Raw genomic sequence first — 17851 nt, forward strand, 5'->3', positions numbered from 1 at the left:
TAATTTGGATATTCTCTCTCCGCCTTTTAGTTAATTTGGATAAAGGTTTATCAATCTTACTGATTTTCTCAAAGCACCAACTCCATTTCATTGATTCTTTTTTTGTCTGTTTCTATTTTATTGATTTCAAACTGAGTTTGACTAATTTTTGCTGTCTACTACTTTTGGATGTGATTTCTTCTTTTTGTTCTAGAACTTTCATATGTGATGTTAAGTTATTAATATGTGATCTTTCCATTTTTCTACATAAGCACTTAGTGCTATGAACTTGTCTCTTAGAACTGCATTTATTAGGTCTCATATATTTGGGTATGTTGTGTTTTCATTTTCATTCAATTCTAGAAAGTCTTCAACTTATTAACTTCTGTCTTGATCTATTTTTTATACAGTAGTAAGTTGTTCATTTTCCATGAGTTTTCAAGCTTTCTGTTATTTATATCCAGATTTAATTTGTGGTGATCAAATAGAATGTAGGGTGTTATTTCAATTTTCTTCGTATCTGTTGAGACTTGATTTGTGTCTGAGTATGCTATCAGTTTTGGGGAAAGTTTCATCAGGTGAAATTATATTCTTTTGTGTTTGGGTGAGTATGTGGCCTATAAATATCTGTTAGATCCATTTGGTTTTTAATGTCAGTTAGTGCCGACGTTTCTCTGTGTAGTTTTTGTCTGGATGACCTGTCTATTGGTGAGAGTGGGATATTGACGTCTCCCACTATCACTGTGTGAGGGACAATATATGGTTTAAGCTGTAGTTGTGTTTCTTTTATGAACTTGGGTGCCAGTGTGTTTGGTATACAGATGTTAAGAATTGAAATGTTCTCTTGGTGGATTTTTTTTTGAGTATTTAGTTCCTAACCTTTCTCTTCTGATTAATTTTAGTTTGAAGTCCATTTTTTTTCAGGTATTGAAATGGCTATGCCAGCTAGCTTATTAGATCCATTTGCTTGGAATGTCTTTCTCCATCCTTTTACCGTGAGTTGATGTATATCCCTGCTCTTCAGGTCTGTTTCTTTAATGCAGCAGAAGGATGGATCCTGTTTTTGCATCCATTCTGTTAGCCTGTTTTGTGTCTTTTTATTAGGGAATTGATACCATTGAAACTGAGAGATGTTAATAAGCAGTGTTTTTTGATTCCTGTTATTTTGTTGTTGTGTGTATTTCTCCTCTTTTGATTTGCTATTCTGCATTTATTTGTGTTTTCTTGGATGTGGTTAATGTCTTTAGGTTAGAGTTTTTCTTCTAACACCCTCTGTAGGATTGGATTTGTAGGTAAATGTTGCTTAATTTTTTTTTTATCACGGAGTGTCTTATTTTGTCCATGTTTTGTTATTGCAAGTTTTGCTGGTATAGTAGTTTGGACTGGCATCTGTGGTCTCTTAGTATCTGCTCAGGGCCTTCTGACTTTTAGAGTCTCCAGTGGGAACTCAGGTGCAATTCTAACAAATTTGCCTTTATTTGTTTCTTGGTCTTTTTTCATTGCAAATTTTAGCTTCAGGTTTGATTATTAGATGCTGATGGGTTTCTCTTTTCTGCACCAGTCTATTTGTTGTTCTGTATTCTTTTTGTACCTTGATAGATATCTCCTTCTTTAGGTTAGGGAAGCTTTCTTCTATGATTTTGTTAAAAATATTTTCTGTGCCTTTGACCTGAGTGTCTTCTCCTTCCTTTATTCCTATTATTCATAGATTTGGTCTTTTTATTTTGTCCCAGACTTCCTGGATGTTTTGTGCCAGGATTTTTAAATATTTAACGATTTCTTTGAGGTATCCATTTCTTTTATCATGCCTTTAAAGCCTGAGAGTCTCTCTTCCATCTCTTGTATTCTGTTGGTGAGACTTGCCTCTGAGGTTTCTGTCCCTAAATTTTTCATTTCCAAGTTTCCCTCAGTTTGGGTTTCCTTTATTGGTTCTAGCTAGCTTTACTTTCAAGTCTTCAACAATCTTATTCATTTCCTTCTACTGTTTGTGTTTTCATTGATTTCTTTATGAGATTTATTTCTTCTTTAAGGACCTCTATCATATTCTTAAAGGCTGTTATAAGGTCTTTTTCTTGCGCTCTGGCTATGTTGCTATTCTCAGTGCCTGCTGTGGTAGGATTGCTGGGCTCTAGAGGAGACATGTTATCCTGCTCGTTATTGATTGTGCTTTTATGTGGCGTCTAGGCATTTGGGTTTGGGAAGCTTGTAATTGTAGGTGCTGTTCTCTGGTCCTGGCTTTGTTGGATGGATGCTTTGTTCTTTGGTTTCTGTTGTTCTCTCTGGTTCTTACATGTAGAAAGGAGTTGCGGGGCAGGCCTGCTTTTCGCCTCACCCGGCTCCCGCACGGCTAGCTTAGTCCCAGAAATAACAACACACAAATTGTATTCATTTAAGCACTGCCTGGCCCATTATCTCTAGAGAGTTAGTTACTGACTAACTCTCATATCTTGATATTAACCCATTTCTAATAATCTCGTGGTAGCACCACAAGGTGTGGCTTACCGGGAAAGATTTAGCATGTCTGACCTGGTGGCTGGCTCCATGGCTTCTGCCTCATAGCCCTCTTCCCAGCATTCTGTTCTGTTTACTCCACCTACCTAATTTTCTGTCCTATCAAGGGGCCAAGGCAGTCTCTTTATTGACCAATGAAAATAACACAATAGACAGATAACCCTCCTCCATCACTTACATAGGAGGGTATGGCGACTGTGTGGTGCCTCACAGAAAATTCTGGGATCTTGATAGGTGTGTCTACTAGGGGTTCTTGGTAAAACATTTTTCTAGGCATTGGAAGCTGATACTTAGGAATAGGGATAGGCTAGGAGGTTAGGATGAAGTGGTCCATAGGAGGGATGGAAAGCATGGTGTTCCACCAGGATCTGCGTAGTCCCCTGGGAAAGGGGGCAGAGAGGGAGGAGAGGCAGCAGCCAGTAGTCTGCTACAGAACTGGGATGAGACTGGGGATTGGACTGAAAAGAATGGAGGGAAAGGGGGAAGATCTGCAGTTTGCCTAGCCGCTTATCTGGCTGGAGTTCTCAACTTCTTTATTTATTTGTTTTGAGGTTTTTACACTATTTATTTATTTTGAGGTTTTGACACTACTTACTTATTTTTTTGCTGGCTTTCCCAGGTGGATTCAGGATGCCTGGCTCAATAGATTCTCTTGCTTCAGTCTCTGACTGCTGGGACTCAAGTCTGTGCTGTTGTGCCCGATTCCTCCCTGGTTTAAACGCTGAACAGCAGTGTCTCCTTTCTCCCCTCTATCTTTGTAGTGTGCAAACATGTGAATTCCTGCTCTTTTCTTTCTGTAATCCTTGCTGCCACCTGTCCTTTCCCTGAACGGCGGAACACCTCTGGCTTTACAGCACAGACCTTGCCCTGAGAGTCTCATTCCATTTTCGTCCAGTGAAGAGAATCTAGATGGGATTCCAAAGCTTAGGATCGATATAGGGTAAAGGCCAATTGGGAGGGGCCTTTGATGACGTAGTGGAGGGGGAGGGGCTTTGCTCCCAGGAGGAGTATAGGAGGCACATTTGAGGCCTAGGAATTGGCGTGACAGCTGGTGAGTGGTTTTGTGGGCAGGAAGTGCTCCAGCCTTGTCGGCTGGTTTCTTTCATCTTCTCTCTGTGTGTTTTATTGAACTCAGGGCCTCTCTTCTGCAGCCCAAGTTGGCGCTTTAAAACTAGCAAGAAGTATGAGCTATTTGATGGATACGTTTTAGAGTCGCCCCAAAGTGAGCAGTTTGTGGGCAGTCACTTTGATGAAGTTGGAGGGGTGTGAACTGCAGGGCCGCGGCAGAAAGCGTCGGCTCCAGCGCTGCGATGAGGGCAAGAGCGGGAAAGAGCGGCAAGAAACGAGGTGGCTGATGGGATGCGGCCGAGAAGGGTTGAACAAAGAGGTGGGCGGGGCCCCGCGTGCCATCCCGACCAATCACAGAGCGCGGCTCAGACTGGGTCTCGCCTTGGGCAGTGAGGGCCTCGGGAGGCGTTGGGAGGCGTTAGGAGGCGTTGTGATAGTCTTTCGGCAGTGAGGCAGTGGAGCGGCCTCCTCAAGAACTTTCTCCTGGGGTTTCGGCTTCCTCAACTTCCCCGCACTTTTAGGTAATAAGTAATGGGGAAAATTGTCTGGAAAAAAAGTATTTTTGAAGGACTGGAGAGATGGCTCAGCGGTTAAGAACATTGGTTGTTCTCCCAGAGGACCGGGGTTCAATTTCCAGCACCCACACCTGTCTGTAATTTCTGCTCCAGGGCTTCTGACACCCTCACACACATATGTGCAGACAAAATGCCAATGCACATAAAATAAAAGTAAATTTAAAAGACGTTTCTGAGAAATTAGAGAATAAGTATTTATTAATACATAAGTAAGTATGTTTTTCTTGTTTCATAGGCTGGATCCAGAGATTTAAGAAATGGATGGCATTGTTGACTTTTGCTTCATGGACTTTAAAGGTACCAAGCTTTGCATGGTGACAGAAATGTCAAAGTCTTTTCTGTATTAAGGTTTTAATCCCTCTTTTAACCGCTGGCTTCTTGTGACAGAGTTTTTACTGTGTCTCAGCCTGACCTAACCTTATATAGCTCAGGCTATCCTCAGATTTGCAATCCTTTCACCTCAGCATCCAGAATGCAGGTGTCAACCACCATACCGGGCCTACAATCCCAGCATTTGCAATACTGCTGTACCTCAAGTATCTCTGTCTCAACAAAACAAAACAAAACAAAACAAAAAACAAAACAAAACATAAAAGACCTATGTGATAGCTGTGTGGGAGCGTTTGCCTTTCTCGTGTAAAGCCCAGGATTGGAGGCCTGGGATGTAGGGGTGTCTCTTAAGTATATCTTTTCAGAGTATCCGTTGCTCCAACTTTCCTCATTTATGCACCAGAAACACTAGATATTTCTGGTACCTTTGATGAGCTAGTGTAAGGAAACAAAGTTCACAAGCCATAGCTTATTTTCTGGTCATAGTCCATATTTTTCCTGGAATTTTAGGATATACAGAATTATACTGTTTAAGTTGAAAAATACTGTGTTAAAAGTACATTTGAAAATTATTGCAAGCAGGATTATTGGAGGTAGTGGAGATGCTTAAGATCTTCTCTTGTCCTAATTAGAAGGCCTGAATAAGGGCAGTGAGCTCTGCCTCAGGGGCAGTGATTTGAGGAAGTGCATTTGCTTCTGTGGTGCCAAGGCAACTAACCACTGTATACCCTGCTTTTTAAATGCTTTTAACAGAACTCTGCCACCATCCGCAAACCATTCAACCTCAGGGCTATAAAGAGGTGGATTTTTAAAAAAAATTACTGTAAGGGCAAGTGAGTATGCTTAGCCAATAAAGATGCCTGCCACCAAGCCAGACAACCTGTTGGTCTCTGGGATCTATGTGGTAGAAGGTGGGAACCAGTTCTGGAAAACTGTCCTCTAACCTCCATGCTGGTGACAAGCTAAAATACACACACACACACGTTGAAATAAATAAAAATAAAAGCAATTAACTGCAAGATAGGAAACTAGTTTGAAGTCATTCTAGGCAGCATAATGAGCTTATACCTCACAAAGGGTATTAGCAAGCTTCATAACACCTTTTCTATTGTAGCATGAATTCTAATTGGTGTTAATAATAAAAACCCAGAGTCAGATATAGAAGTTGATGCTGAAGATCAGAGAAGCAGAGCAGCCAGCCACCAGAGAGTTCTTTTACCTCTACCAATGCTCAGACCAAAGGGGTGATACTGACCTCAAATTGCCTCCTCAGTCTGCAACTGTCTCCACCAAACCCTCAGAGGGCACTGAGCTCCTGTCTCTTCCTGATTTATAATTCTCTCTCCATCCAGCCATATCACTCCTGTCTCCACCTCCCTAGTGCTGGGATCACCTTTGTGTGAGCTCTGTTTCTCTTTTAGACACATTCTGTTTCTCTTTTAGTTCAGGGTGATCTTGAGCTAACATACCTGTCTGCCTCTGTCTCCCAAGTCCTGGGATTAAAGGTGTGTGTCCCCACTCCCTGGCCTCTAGTGGCTTAGCTCTGCATTCTGATCTTCAGGCAAACTTTGTTAAAATATAAACAAAATATTACTACATTCTTTGTCACCAGGCTTGCCCCCAAATGCTTTTACCCGCAGAACCTTGGCCTGTCTTTCTGGTTTTAGATAATAGCTATCATAGCAGGTATGAAGTGATATGTCATTTTCTTCTCCTCCTGCTTTGTTTGTTCGTTTGTTTTTTGTGGCAGGGTTTCTCTGTGTAACAGCTCTGGCTGTCCTGGAACTCACTTCGTAGACCAGGCTGGCCTTGAACTCACCTTTCTCTGCCTCTGCTGGGATTAAAGATGTGTGCTCCACTGTCCAGCTGGCCTCCTGCTTTTTACGCGCGCGTGCACGCGTGCACGTGTGTGTGTGTGTGTGTGTGTGTGTGTGTGTGTGTGTGTGTGTGTACATGGTCACACATACCATGGTGGACATATGGAGGGCAAAGAACAGCTTGCCTTCCTTCCACCATGTGAGTCCTAGAACTGAATTCAGGTTGCCAAGCTTGGCAGCAAGGGCCTTTAGCCATGGGGCTGTCTCACTAGTCTCTGTATGGGAATTCTTACTTTGTTCATGCATTGTTCTCTTGGCTTCAGTGAGCATGTTCATGGGAGTTGTTGTTTTAAATCCTTTGTCAGGTAAATCATAATTTTTCAATAGGATCAGTTTCTGGAGGCTTGTTCCTCTGGAACATTTTTGCTTCATTCTTCATTTTCCTTGACTCTGTTGGTTTTTGTGCATTAGGCAAGGATAACATCTTCCTGTCTTCATGGACCTTTGTGCAGGAAAAGACCCCTACTAGTCAAGTCAGCCCAGCTTCTCTGAGAGCCTCTACCAACTCATTTCTTCCCCAGGGAGAAGTAGGCCTCTGGGCTTTTGTCTGCTTGCTCTGTGCTACGGCAGAGGGTGTTGAGCAGTGGCTCTTAACAGTCTAGGCCATGTTACTACTCTTCCCTGAGAGGCTAAACCATGCTGAACTCAGAGCTTTAAACTGAAGACACAATTTTTTTGGGGGGGCGGGTGGGGGCAGCCTGAAGAAGATGATGGGACACTAACTTTTTATCTCTCCGGGGGAAGCTGGGAGCTAGGATTGTTCATTTGTGAAGCTGTATCATGACTGCTTGTTTTGTTCATGAAGTTAGCTTACCCTGCTAATTTTCCCTTGTTTCCTTCTAGGATTAGGACACTGCTCATATCTATAGCACACTGCTCTGACTAGGTGCTTGGGGACTTTGATACATGCAGCTTTACTTTCTACATGAGACAACTTATTGCTTGGATTCACTAGCACCCTACTCATTTCATGATTTGGGACTTCCTGAAACATGATTATCCTGCCACACACAGCAATGATTTAGAGTGTGATTTTAGTCCTTGGCCAAGTCTGTTTGCCATGGTATCTACTTCTTCTTCTTTTTTATATTTGAGCTGTTTTTTTTTTATTTGTACCAGTCTCTGCAATTAGAATAGTTTAGATTAGCATACAGTTGGAGCCCTAGTGTGATACTCTGAATGGTTTTGGTACATCCCCTTTATGTCCCCCCCCATAGTTTTCTTGGTCTGTCTCCTTGTCCCACAGCCTTGTTATATTCTATTTGTGTTGCCTAAGGAGTTAGGTCATCTTTTGGAAGTCTCTTCATTTCTGCTAGGCAAGTGCTCTGCTGCTACTCTACACTGTTTCCACTGCCTTTTCAGTGCTAGGGGTTGAACCCATTGTACAAAATACTAAGGTCTCCTCTATAGAGTAATTTAGCAATTAAATGAGAATGCACCTGACAAAAGCCTTGAGTCCGAAGCATTATGCAAATGCTATTTTTTTTGCCCTCCCCCCCTCCCCGCTGTTTTGAGTTGGGGATCTCACCCTGTAGCCCAGACTGGCTTCTCAAGTTCTTAGATTACAGGTGTGAGCCATCACATCTCACTTTTGGTTCTTTTCTCCCTAAAGAAGATGCATGTAATCATTGTGACATGAAGTAGAATCTTGAACTGACCCTGGTAGACCTTTGAGTTGCTTTGGCTTTTGACTGACTGGTTGAGCTGATGGAGGTCACTAAGGGTGTGGGACACGGGCAGGCCTTTTGATAGATTTTTCTATGTAGTAACAGAAATTTCCTTCTTCAAAGACAGGGAAAATGTTTATTTTTTTTTATTGCACTGTACTCAGAATCTTGTCTACCTAATTAGCATTAATTGATGCTGGTTAACAGGGCCACCACAATTGAATGATGCCAGAGTTTTAGCTAGCAGGAATCTTATTTCAATTTGATAGACTGAAATCATGTCATAATTATACTTTATTTTGATAGCATAGTTTAATCATTTTTTGTTTACAGTGTTGTTTGATACAACCTTAATATGACATGCTGTCTTCACATCTTAGGAAAATTACATTTAGAAGCTCTTTTGTGAGCTTATTCCAAAAGTAAATTTCTCCTTCCTAGTGTAACCCCTATTCAGCCGTGTGATCTTTAGTCCCTACCTTGCTTTTCTGACTGCATTTTATCCTAAAGGACTGCAGTATGACTTTGCTTCTGCTGACATCAATCAAGTTGTTTCACTGAGTGACACTGAAAATGTGTTTTGAAAAGATCAGAATTATTTCAATAAAGGGGAATTATTTAAAACATTAACTGCTTAAAATATTCAGAACTCAAAATTATTGCTTCACAGTCTTATATATGCTGCAGCCAGCAATTATAGTAGTTTATCTACCATGACATCTCAGGGCCTTTTATTGTTGTTTAATTATCGTGACAGGGTCTCACAATATAGCCGTGGCTGGCCTGAAACTCACTATGTAGACCAGGCTAGCCTTGGATTTATGATGATCTGCTTCTGAGTGCTGGGATTATAGGAAAGCCCCTTAAACTATATTTTGTGATTTAAAAAACACCAGCAACTCAAAAACCTATATGGGTTTGTGGCTGGGGAATGTAACTCAGTAGTAGAACACTCAACTAGCATTTATTAAAAAGCCTTGGATCTACTACCTAACACCAAAATTTTTTTATTGTGGTTTGTCTTATTTTTAGTATTTCAAGTGTGGCTATCAAAGTCAGTGGTTAAATACCTGTATGGTATTCTTGAGGCATTAAGTTTGATATCTAGCACTTATTATTTTAAATAAAAAAATCTGCTTTAAAATGGCATTTCGCCAGGTGATGGTGGCACATGCCTTCAATTCCAGCACTCAGGAGGCAGAGGCAGGTGGATCTCTGAGTTTGAGATCAGCCTGATCTACAGAGTGAGCTCTAGAACAGCCAGGTCTGCACAGAGAAGCCCTGTCTTGAAAAACAACAACAACAAAACAAAAAGTCAGTATTTGGATTTTTAAAAACATCATTTAAGAATATCCCTTATCCTGTTACCAATATTTTATGCCAGGACTATAATATATGAATATCATCTCAAAATAAACTTACCTGTTCTTTGAAGAATCAAGCTTTTTTATAGATTTTTGTTTTTTACCCAAGACCTTGTGCATGCTAGCAAGTGCTGTACCACTAAGTTATATCCCCTGTCCAAGTTGTTGTATATGAATCTTTAGTTAAATTATGGAAAGGAGAAAAGGTACAGATTTGTTTATTCATATATATCTTATCACCTATTGTATTAAAGGTATGTGTGGCATATTTTCAATAATATTTATGCATATCCAGTGATATCCTACTTAGGGTTAATATTGCTGTGATGAAACATCATGATCAAAAGCAAATTGGGGAGGGAAGGCTTTATCTGGCTTACACTTCAGCCTTGCTGTTCATCACTGAAGGAAGTCAGAACAGGAACTCAAATGGCAAGAACCTGGAGGCAGGTATTGATGCAGAGGCCATGGAAGAGTGCTGCTTATTGGCTTGGTAATCATGGCTTGCTCAGCCTGCCTGCCTGCCTGCCTGCCTGCCTCCCTCCCTCCCTCCCTCCCTCCCTCCCTCCCTCCCTCCCTCCCTCCCTTCATAGGATTTCCTCTGTGAAACAGTCTTATCTGTCCTGGAACTCATTCTGTATATGAGTCTGGCCTCGACCTCACAGAGATCCACTTGCCTCTGCCTCCCTGTCCTCAAGCTCACAGAAATCCACCTGCCTCTGCCTCCCAAGTGATGGGATTAAAGGCATTCATCACCACTGCCCAGCCTTAGCCAACTTTCTTATAGAACTCAGGACTACCAGCCCAAGTATGACACCACCCACAATGGACTGGATACTTCTCCATTAAACATTAATTAAGAAAATGCCATGCAGCCAGCTGTATGGAGGCAATTTCTCCTTTCAGATAACTCTAGTGTGGGTCAAGCTGACATATAACTAGCCAACACAAATGGATACTAAAGATTCCATGTGCTATAGAAATATTTGAGCATAATTTGCTTTGACTCTTTATTTAAATTCACTTTCTAACATTTAGGTGAAAATGATAATTTATTGTAGCAGATTAAAGATCTGTTCATTGAGTTTGGAAGTATAGATTAGTGTTATAGCACTTGCCTAACATGTATGAGGCCCTGAATCCCAACATGCACACACACCCCTTCAGATATATACCTGTTTAGTACTGTTAGAAGATACTTTTACAGTATTTTTATAAATAATAATAGTATTTTTGCATTTTGTATGATGGTCAAAAATGTTAAAGGAAAAGATGTATCATATGGAAACTTTGCTACATGAGTTTGGAAAAAATTCCTCAATTTTGATACTATGAAAGGTATCAACTTTGACTCTACATCATGTTTTTGTTTTAATGAATTCCATAACTTAGTAAGATTCAGCTATAGGGAGGATCTGGTGCTCAGATTGTCTAGAAAATAGTGACATCATTTATACAGATTCAGTAACTGGATAATGTTGTCTCTAATTGGATATGTCATTTCTTATATTACAGAGCAAGGCCAATACTTCAGAGCCAGCATAAATTAATGTTTTACTAATTCTTGCAAGTAATAATAAATATTTCACTTTTGCAAAATATATATCTACCCTCCTTAATTTCTACATTTTTAAAGTTGTAAGACATTGTTAATGTCTATTTTATAGTATTTTTAACTTTATAATAACATTACATTTTGTGGGGTCAATATATTTCACTTTCTGAGAATGAGTAGTGATAACCAAGTTCAAGTTAATTTCAGTGAAGACTGTACCCTATCGTTTTTTCATTTTAAACACCTCTTTACTTGATTAAATAAAATGCCCTTCACAAAGTTTTCCCTGATAATGAGAGGAATTGAGAACAATTTTATTGTCATCATTAAGTAAGAAGTAACACCAACATACATGTAATGTCAACTCATTCCTATTGAATCTAGTTCATTATGGGGTTTCTTAAGACTCTTGGATGGAATCTTCCCTTCCCCCCAAGAATGTTTCCTAAGTGTTTTTAAAACTCTACCAAGGTATGAGATTTCTGGAGACACAGTTGATCCCTGCCCCCTCCATCAGTGGATCCAGATGTTTTTCTAGTCAATGGTTCTTCTGCCTGGGCTCTAAAACATTTGTTTTCAAGAATGTCTATGTGGAGTACCCGTCTTTTTTTTTTCTGTACCCTATCTTTAGCTAAAAGAAATTTTATTTTCAGTTTCTACTTTTAGGATAATTTCAAGCTCCTTAGCGTTGTATTTATTTGGCCAAAGATCTAGGAACAAGTTTAACAATGCTTTGCTAACTTTAATTGTGATAAGTTCGTAACACATTTATTAATCATTGTTATTTCAGAAATTGTTAGAACTCTGATCATAAGTGGTAATTCATGGAGACTGCATGAAATAATTGACAGATTCTTTGTGAACATACCAAATGTCATGAGTGAGTCTCTGGCTGAAATACAGAGTATTCAGGTTGGTAAAAAATTATTTCATTTATGGTAATCTTTTGGTGATAAGTTTGTTTAAAGTTTTAGTTTTAATTATGTACAGTTGTATGTCTGCATGTGGGTTTGTGCATGTGAATACAGGTTCCCGTGGAGGCCAGAGTCTTCAGATCCCCCGGAGCTATGCTCAGGTCCTCTGCAGCAGTAGTACATGCTCTTAAGCACACACCCTTTTTTAAAGACAGGGTCTCATACTGAACCTGGAGTTCACTGACTGGCCAAGACTAGCTGGCCCGCAGGCCCTAGTGAGCCTTCTGTTTCTGCCTTCCCAGTGCTAGCACCCTAGGTGTGCAGCACCATGTCTGGATTTTTGTGGGTGATTGAGGATCTGAGCTCAGGTCTTCATTGTTGCACAACTCTCTAGCCCTATTCCTGTATTTCCTGTAAGGGTTTTAGGATCAGTCAGATGGCTAAGTGGGTAAAGTATCTCTTGCCAAGCCTGACAACCTAAGTTTGATCCTAAGATTCACATGGTGGATGGAGAAAATCAATTTTCATAAGTTGTCCTCGAACCTATGTAACAGGAGGATCGGGCTGCTTGTCCTCCCAGCCGCCCGGCTATCTTACACCCAAAATAACCACACAGAAACTGTATTTATTTAAATACTGCCTAGCCCTTTAGCTCTAGCCTCTTATTGGCTAACTCTCACATCTTGTTTTAAGCCATATCTAATAATCTGTATATCACCACGAGGTCATGGCTTACCAAGAAAGATTCAGCATGTCTGACCTGGCAGCTCCATGGCAGCTATCTGACTCTTCTTTCTTCCTCCCAGAATTCAGTTCTGTCTTCTCTGCCTACTGAAGTTTTGTCCTTTCAGGCCAAGCAGTTTCTTTATTAATTAACCAATGAAAGCAACACACAAACAGAAGGAACTCCTATACCAAACCTGCATATGTGTCCCCTACCATACAAAATAAAAAAATTTAAGATTTATTTTTATTATTTTTAATTATGTGTATGTGGGTATGTGCTTGTGAGGGCAGGTACCTATGGAGGCCAGAGGCATTGGATGCTCTGGGAGCTCTAGTTACAAGTAATTGTGAGTCTGCCCAACTAGAAGCTGAATTTTGGTGCTTTGGAAGAACAGGAAGTAATCTTTTTTTTAGCATGGAATAAATATTCTTGCCTACGTGTCAGTGAAACTAATTTTTATTTATTTATTTATTTATTTATTTATTTATTTATTAATTATGTATACAACATTCTGCCTCCATGTATGCCAGCATGCCAGAGGAGAGCAACAGATCTCATTACAGATGGTTGTGAGCCACCATGTGGTTGCTGGGAATTGAACTCAGGACCTCTGGAAGAGCAGCTCTTAACCACTGAGCCATCTTTCCAGTCCCATTTTTTTGTTTTTTTCGAGACAGGGTTTCTCTGTGGCTTTGGAGCCTGTCCTGGAACTAGCTCTTGTAGGCTAGGCTGACCTCGAACTCACAGAGATCCACCTACCTCTGCCTCCTGAGTGCTGGGATTAAAGGCATGTGCCACCACTGCCCGGCCTAAGTAATCTTTTTTTTTTTTTTTAAAGATTACATGTGCCTTACCCTCTCTGAGGAGTGGATGGGGATTGGGATGAGGTGGTTAGGTAGAGGGAATGGGAGGAGGGGAGGGAGTGGGAACTGGGATTGGTATGTAAAATGAATAAAGATTGTTGATTCATTTAGAATTTATTTCAATGAATGGTTCTAGGTATTTTTTCATCCTTATGTGTTTTCTTAACTCTATTTCTTTTATTCTTCTTTTTTAATTTTGGTTTTTTTTTTTGAGACAGGGTTTTTCTGTGTATCCTTGACTGTCCTGGAACTCGCTCTGTAGACCAGGCTGGCTCCAAACTCACAGAGATCCACCTGCTTTTACCTCCCAAGTACTGGGATTAAAGGTGTGCACCACAATGCTCAGGGGCCACTATTTTATTTTTATTTTGTATTCCGTGTATGTGACTATATGTGTGTTGGGAGCACATACGTGGATCCAGTTCTTTCCTGTCACTTTAATGTCAGTTCCAGGGATTGAACTCAGGTTGTCAAGCTTGTGTGACAAGTTCCTTTACCTGCTGATCCACCTCACTGTCTATGACTACTATTTTAAGTGACAGAATCACATCCTTTTAAGGGAATTTGTCATAATTCATTTATGTATTTCTTTATTATCAAATATTTACATTGGTCCACATTTCCTCTATCACAGTGATAAAAGGAACATTATTAAGTGCAAAGATTGTTTACCCACTTGTACTATTTTCTTAGAATAGAGTCTTAGAAGAGTAATTATATGACAACTTTACATGTTGTCAAATTGCTTTCCAAAAAATGCCAAAAGATAGTTCTTAAGATGTTTTAATATGAATGTCCACTTCTTCTTTTAAAGTTTGGAGTCAAATATTAGCTTCACATGTTGTTGGTGGCATAAATCAGTAATACTTCATGTGAAAGTCATCATTCAGTCAATGATGACATGATTAAACTATGTGAGAGGAATGAAGGTGGCCCTGAGAATTTGCCCCAGAATAGTAAAATAAAATGATACCTGTGCTAAATTATCTGTCTGTCTGAATGGAATCTCATCAGAAAATAAGGTGGAAGTGTAGATGAGAAAGGTAGTAGTGAAAAAAGACAGGAAAATATAGAGCTGAAGTTATACTGCAGTGGTAAATAAGCATCTTGTCCTCTATACTCTTGGCTTCCATCCTAGTAAGGAATAAAAACCTCTACCACCATTGCTATTTATAGTGTGTATATGTATTTTCCTTTTTCTTCTTAGTCAGTTACTATCAATATATTTGTTGTAAGGTGTGGTATGTAGATTCTTTCATTATTCAACATGATTCCTTGGATGATTGAAGTCAGGGCTATGCTATATTGGTCTCAGATAGTAGTAACATCCAGGCTCAGTTACTGCCTCTGAGGTTGCTTCCCAGAAACCAAACTATTCTCCAAAATTTTTTTCCTGTCAGAACTGTGGATTAAATCTAGGGAATAGGGAACACTGATATCAGTAAACTGTAGTGACTGCTGAAAGTTTTGTGGCTGTTGCTTCTAAGACTCAAATGGGTTTTGTTTATATAAGGACAAAGGGAAGGGGTGTAATTCAGGTTAAAGTGAACATTATGAATAAAGACACATAAATAGGCTGGGTGTGGTGGAGGCAGGCAGATCTCTGAGTTCATGCGAGCCTAATCTACACAGTGAGTTCCAGGACAGTCAGGGCTACACAGAGAAACCCTGTCTTGAAACCTACTCCCCAAAGACACATAAATAGGAAAACACAAATTGTGTGTTCAGGGAGCAAAATAATTTCTATTAAGAGATGCTAAGTTTTTTTTTGTGATGTGAGGTTGATTGAGATTATATTTGGAGGGTCAGGAAATGACCCACATTACCTATACAGGCATTCAACATACAAGAAGGAATCTATTATTGATGGTGGTAAGTATCTGAACTGGCTAAAGAAATGTTTCCCTTTGTCTAGATTGAAGAAACTGCAGTGAACCTATGGAACTGGACAGTTACTAGGAGAATAGAATTGTCTGTGAGTGAAAGCCAGACAGCTAAATGTATGTACACATTTTGTGACCCATTATGAAAATAGTCTTACTAGATACTGGGTAATATTCCTGAAGTTTGACTGTTTTGACCAGTTATTAGATAGGGACAGACAAATTGTTTGAAAGCACTGGTTTCTGTTTCCCAAGCAAATAGCTCCCCACTGTTCATGATTTTTCAGAGGTATCTCTTTGTTAATACAAGTTTTAAGGCACCACTACAAGATACTAAAACAAAACAAAAAACACATAGACTCCATGATCAAAATATATTGTTTGAAAAAAATTTTAAGGAAAAACCAATTCTGAATGTGGTAGTCCATGTCTGTAATCCTATCTTTTGTGAGATGAAGGCTGAAGGTTTAGGAATGTAAAGATAACCTCAGCCACATAGTGAATTAGAGGCCAGCCTGGGCTATATGAGACCCTGTCTCAAACAACAACAAAAATGCAGAGTAAACAAAATCTACAACAAAACTCTGCCAAAAAAAAAACAACAAAAACCTAAAACAAAACAAATAAAACCCAACTTCTTTCTTTTCTTTTTTTTTTTTGGTTTTGTTTTGTTTTTTCAAGACAGGGTTTCTTTGTTTAGCTTTAGAGCCTGTTCTGGAACTTGCTCTGTAGACTAGGCTGGCCTCAAATTCACAGAGATCCACCTGCCTCTTTCTCCTGAATGCTGGGATGAAAAGTGTGTGCCACTGCCACCCAGCCAACTTCTTTTTTTTAAATAATAAAACTGGCTTCACTTTAATCATTGCTAATTTGTGTATATTTATGTGTGTATACACACATGTGTGTATACATATATATGTATATGTATATATATATAGATATAGATAGATTATGTGCTTTGTATTTAATGGATATCTAATTACTCTTTTGCAGTGTGTTATGTTGCTTGCAAGCTGGTATATATGCATGGAATCTCAGTTTCTTCAGAAGAAGCTCTTCGAAGACAGATATGGGTAAGCCCTGATTCATTGAAGATACGAAGTAAAATGAAAATGACACAGTGATTACTTGTATGAAAATAATTGAAGTTGGTATAAACTGGAAGAATCCTTTAGTGTTATCCATGTTCCTTTTATTGTTAGTATATCTAGTACAGTTGTAGATCTCAGAAGTACTGTAGTTAATAGAATACTTCAATGAAGAGAATATTGAAAGTATACTTCTATATTTATGAATTCTTTGAAATCTGTAGCATTAGGGCCTGCTTGTTGAGGTTTCTGTCCTGCCCGGTCCCCAAAGTAACAAAGTAACATACCTTTTGACTTCAATTTTGGAGCCAAGGTATTTTCAAAATACCTATCTTGGATTAATTCAGCAGCATCTATAAGCAAATATCTTTTAGCAGCTGTTGCTTCTTTCTCAGCATTCAAATAATTCAAAGAGAGCATAATAACATACAGTATCAAGATTCTTTGTGTATTTTTCCATATATTCATTGGCTAGTAGTATTTCTTTTAAGAATTTTTTGTTGGACTGGGGATATGACTCAGTTGCTACCACAATCAAAATATAAGAGAATTTTCTTAAATTTTCAAATGTTTAATTTGTTTGTCGATTTATTGACTGGATTATTTCCTTGCTAAGTATTTTATTTTATTTTTATCTTATTTTATTCTTCCTTGGCCTCTTGAATGCTAGGACTTAAGGTGCCTTCTTATCCAGTACTGTTTGCTTTTGTGTTTTGTTTGTTTTTCCTGTCTTTAATATAGTGTCTTTCTGTGTAGCCCTGGATGGCCTGGAGCTCACTAATGAGATCCTTCTGTCTCTGCCTCCCAAATATTGAAAGTGTAAGCATATGCCATTGGCCAAAATATTGTTTTATTGGGGTAGGAATATAGCAAATAAATGGAAACATTTCACATATATCCCTTGTTTTAGACAAAAACTTACTATGTAGCCCAGGCTGGTCTTGAATGTGTTAATCCTCCTGTGTCAGTCTTCAAAGTACTAGTATTACTGTTGTTCACCCCTACATCTGACTAGATTCCATATATACTTTTCTCTACCTCAGTTTTTACCTATTTAATCATCTACCTGTGTATAGCGATATATATATATATATATATATATATATATATATATATATGATATGTGTGTGTGTGTGTGTGTGTGTGTGTATAACTAGGTATTTCTCACTTTAAATATCCAGCTTTGGGGGCTGGAAATATTGCTCAGTGGTTACCAACCCTAGCTGCTCTTCCAGAGGACTGGGGTTTGATTCCTAGCACCCACATGGCAGCTTGTAGCAAGCTATAACTCCAGTTCCAGGGTACCTTGATGCTCCCTTCTGGCCTTCCATGCCAAACACCTATATACATAAAATAAAAGCAATAAATAAAAAGTACTTCTGTACTATTCAGTTGGTTTATATATGTTTCTACATTCAATTGGAGATTGTATGGTGAATTACTTTCTGTT

At 39.2% G+C, this 17851-nt stretch overlaps 1 protein-coding gene across 1 annotated transcript in view; it reads left to right on the top strand.

Annotated features, from left to right (window-relative positions):
- Positions 1-4390: 4390 nt before the first annotated feature.
- Positions 4391-17851, top strand: part of Tex11 (testis expressed 11) — a 267891-nt gene continuing 254430 nt past the window's right edge. The window contains exons 1-4 of the mRNA XM_048417933.3: positions 4391-4430; positions 11717-11838; positions 15346-15430; positions 16307-16386. Of these exons, the coding sequence (XP_048273890.1) occupies positions 4391-4430; positions 11717-11838; positions 15346-15430; positions 16307-16386 (327 nt within the window). The remainder of the gene's footprint in view (positions 4431-11716; positions 11839-15345; positions 15431-16306; positions 16387-17851) is intronic.

Source organism: Myodes glareolus, chromosome X (genome assembly GCF_982192425.1).
Source record: "Myodes glareolus chromosome X, mMyoGla1.1, whole genome shotgun sequence".
NCBI classification, from domain to species: Eukaryota; Metazoa; Chordata; class Mammalia; order Rodentia; family Cricetidae; genus Myodes; species Myodes glareolus.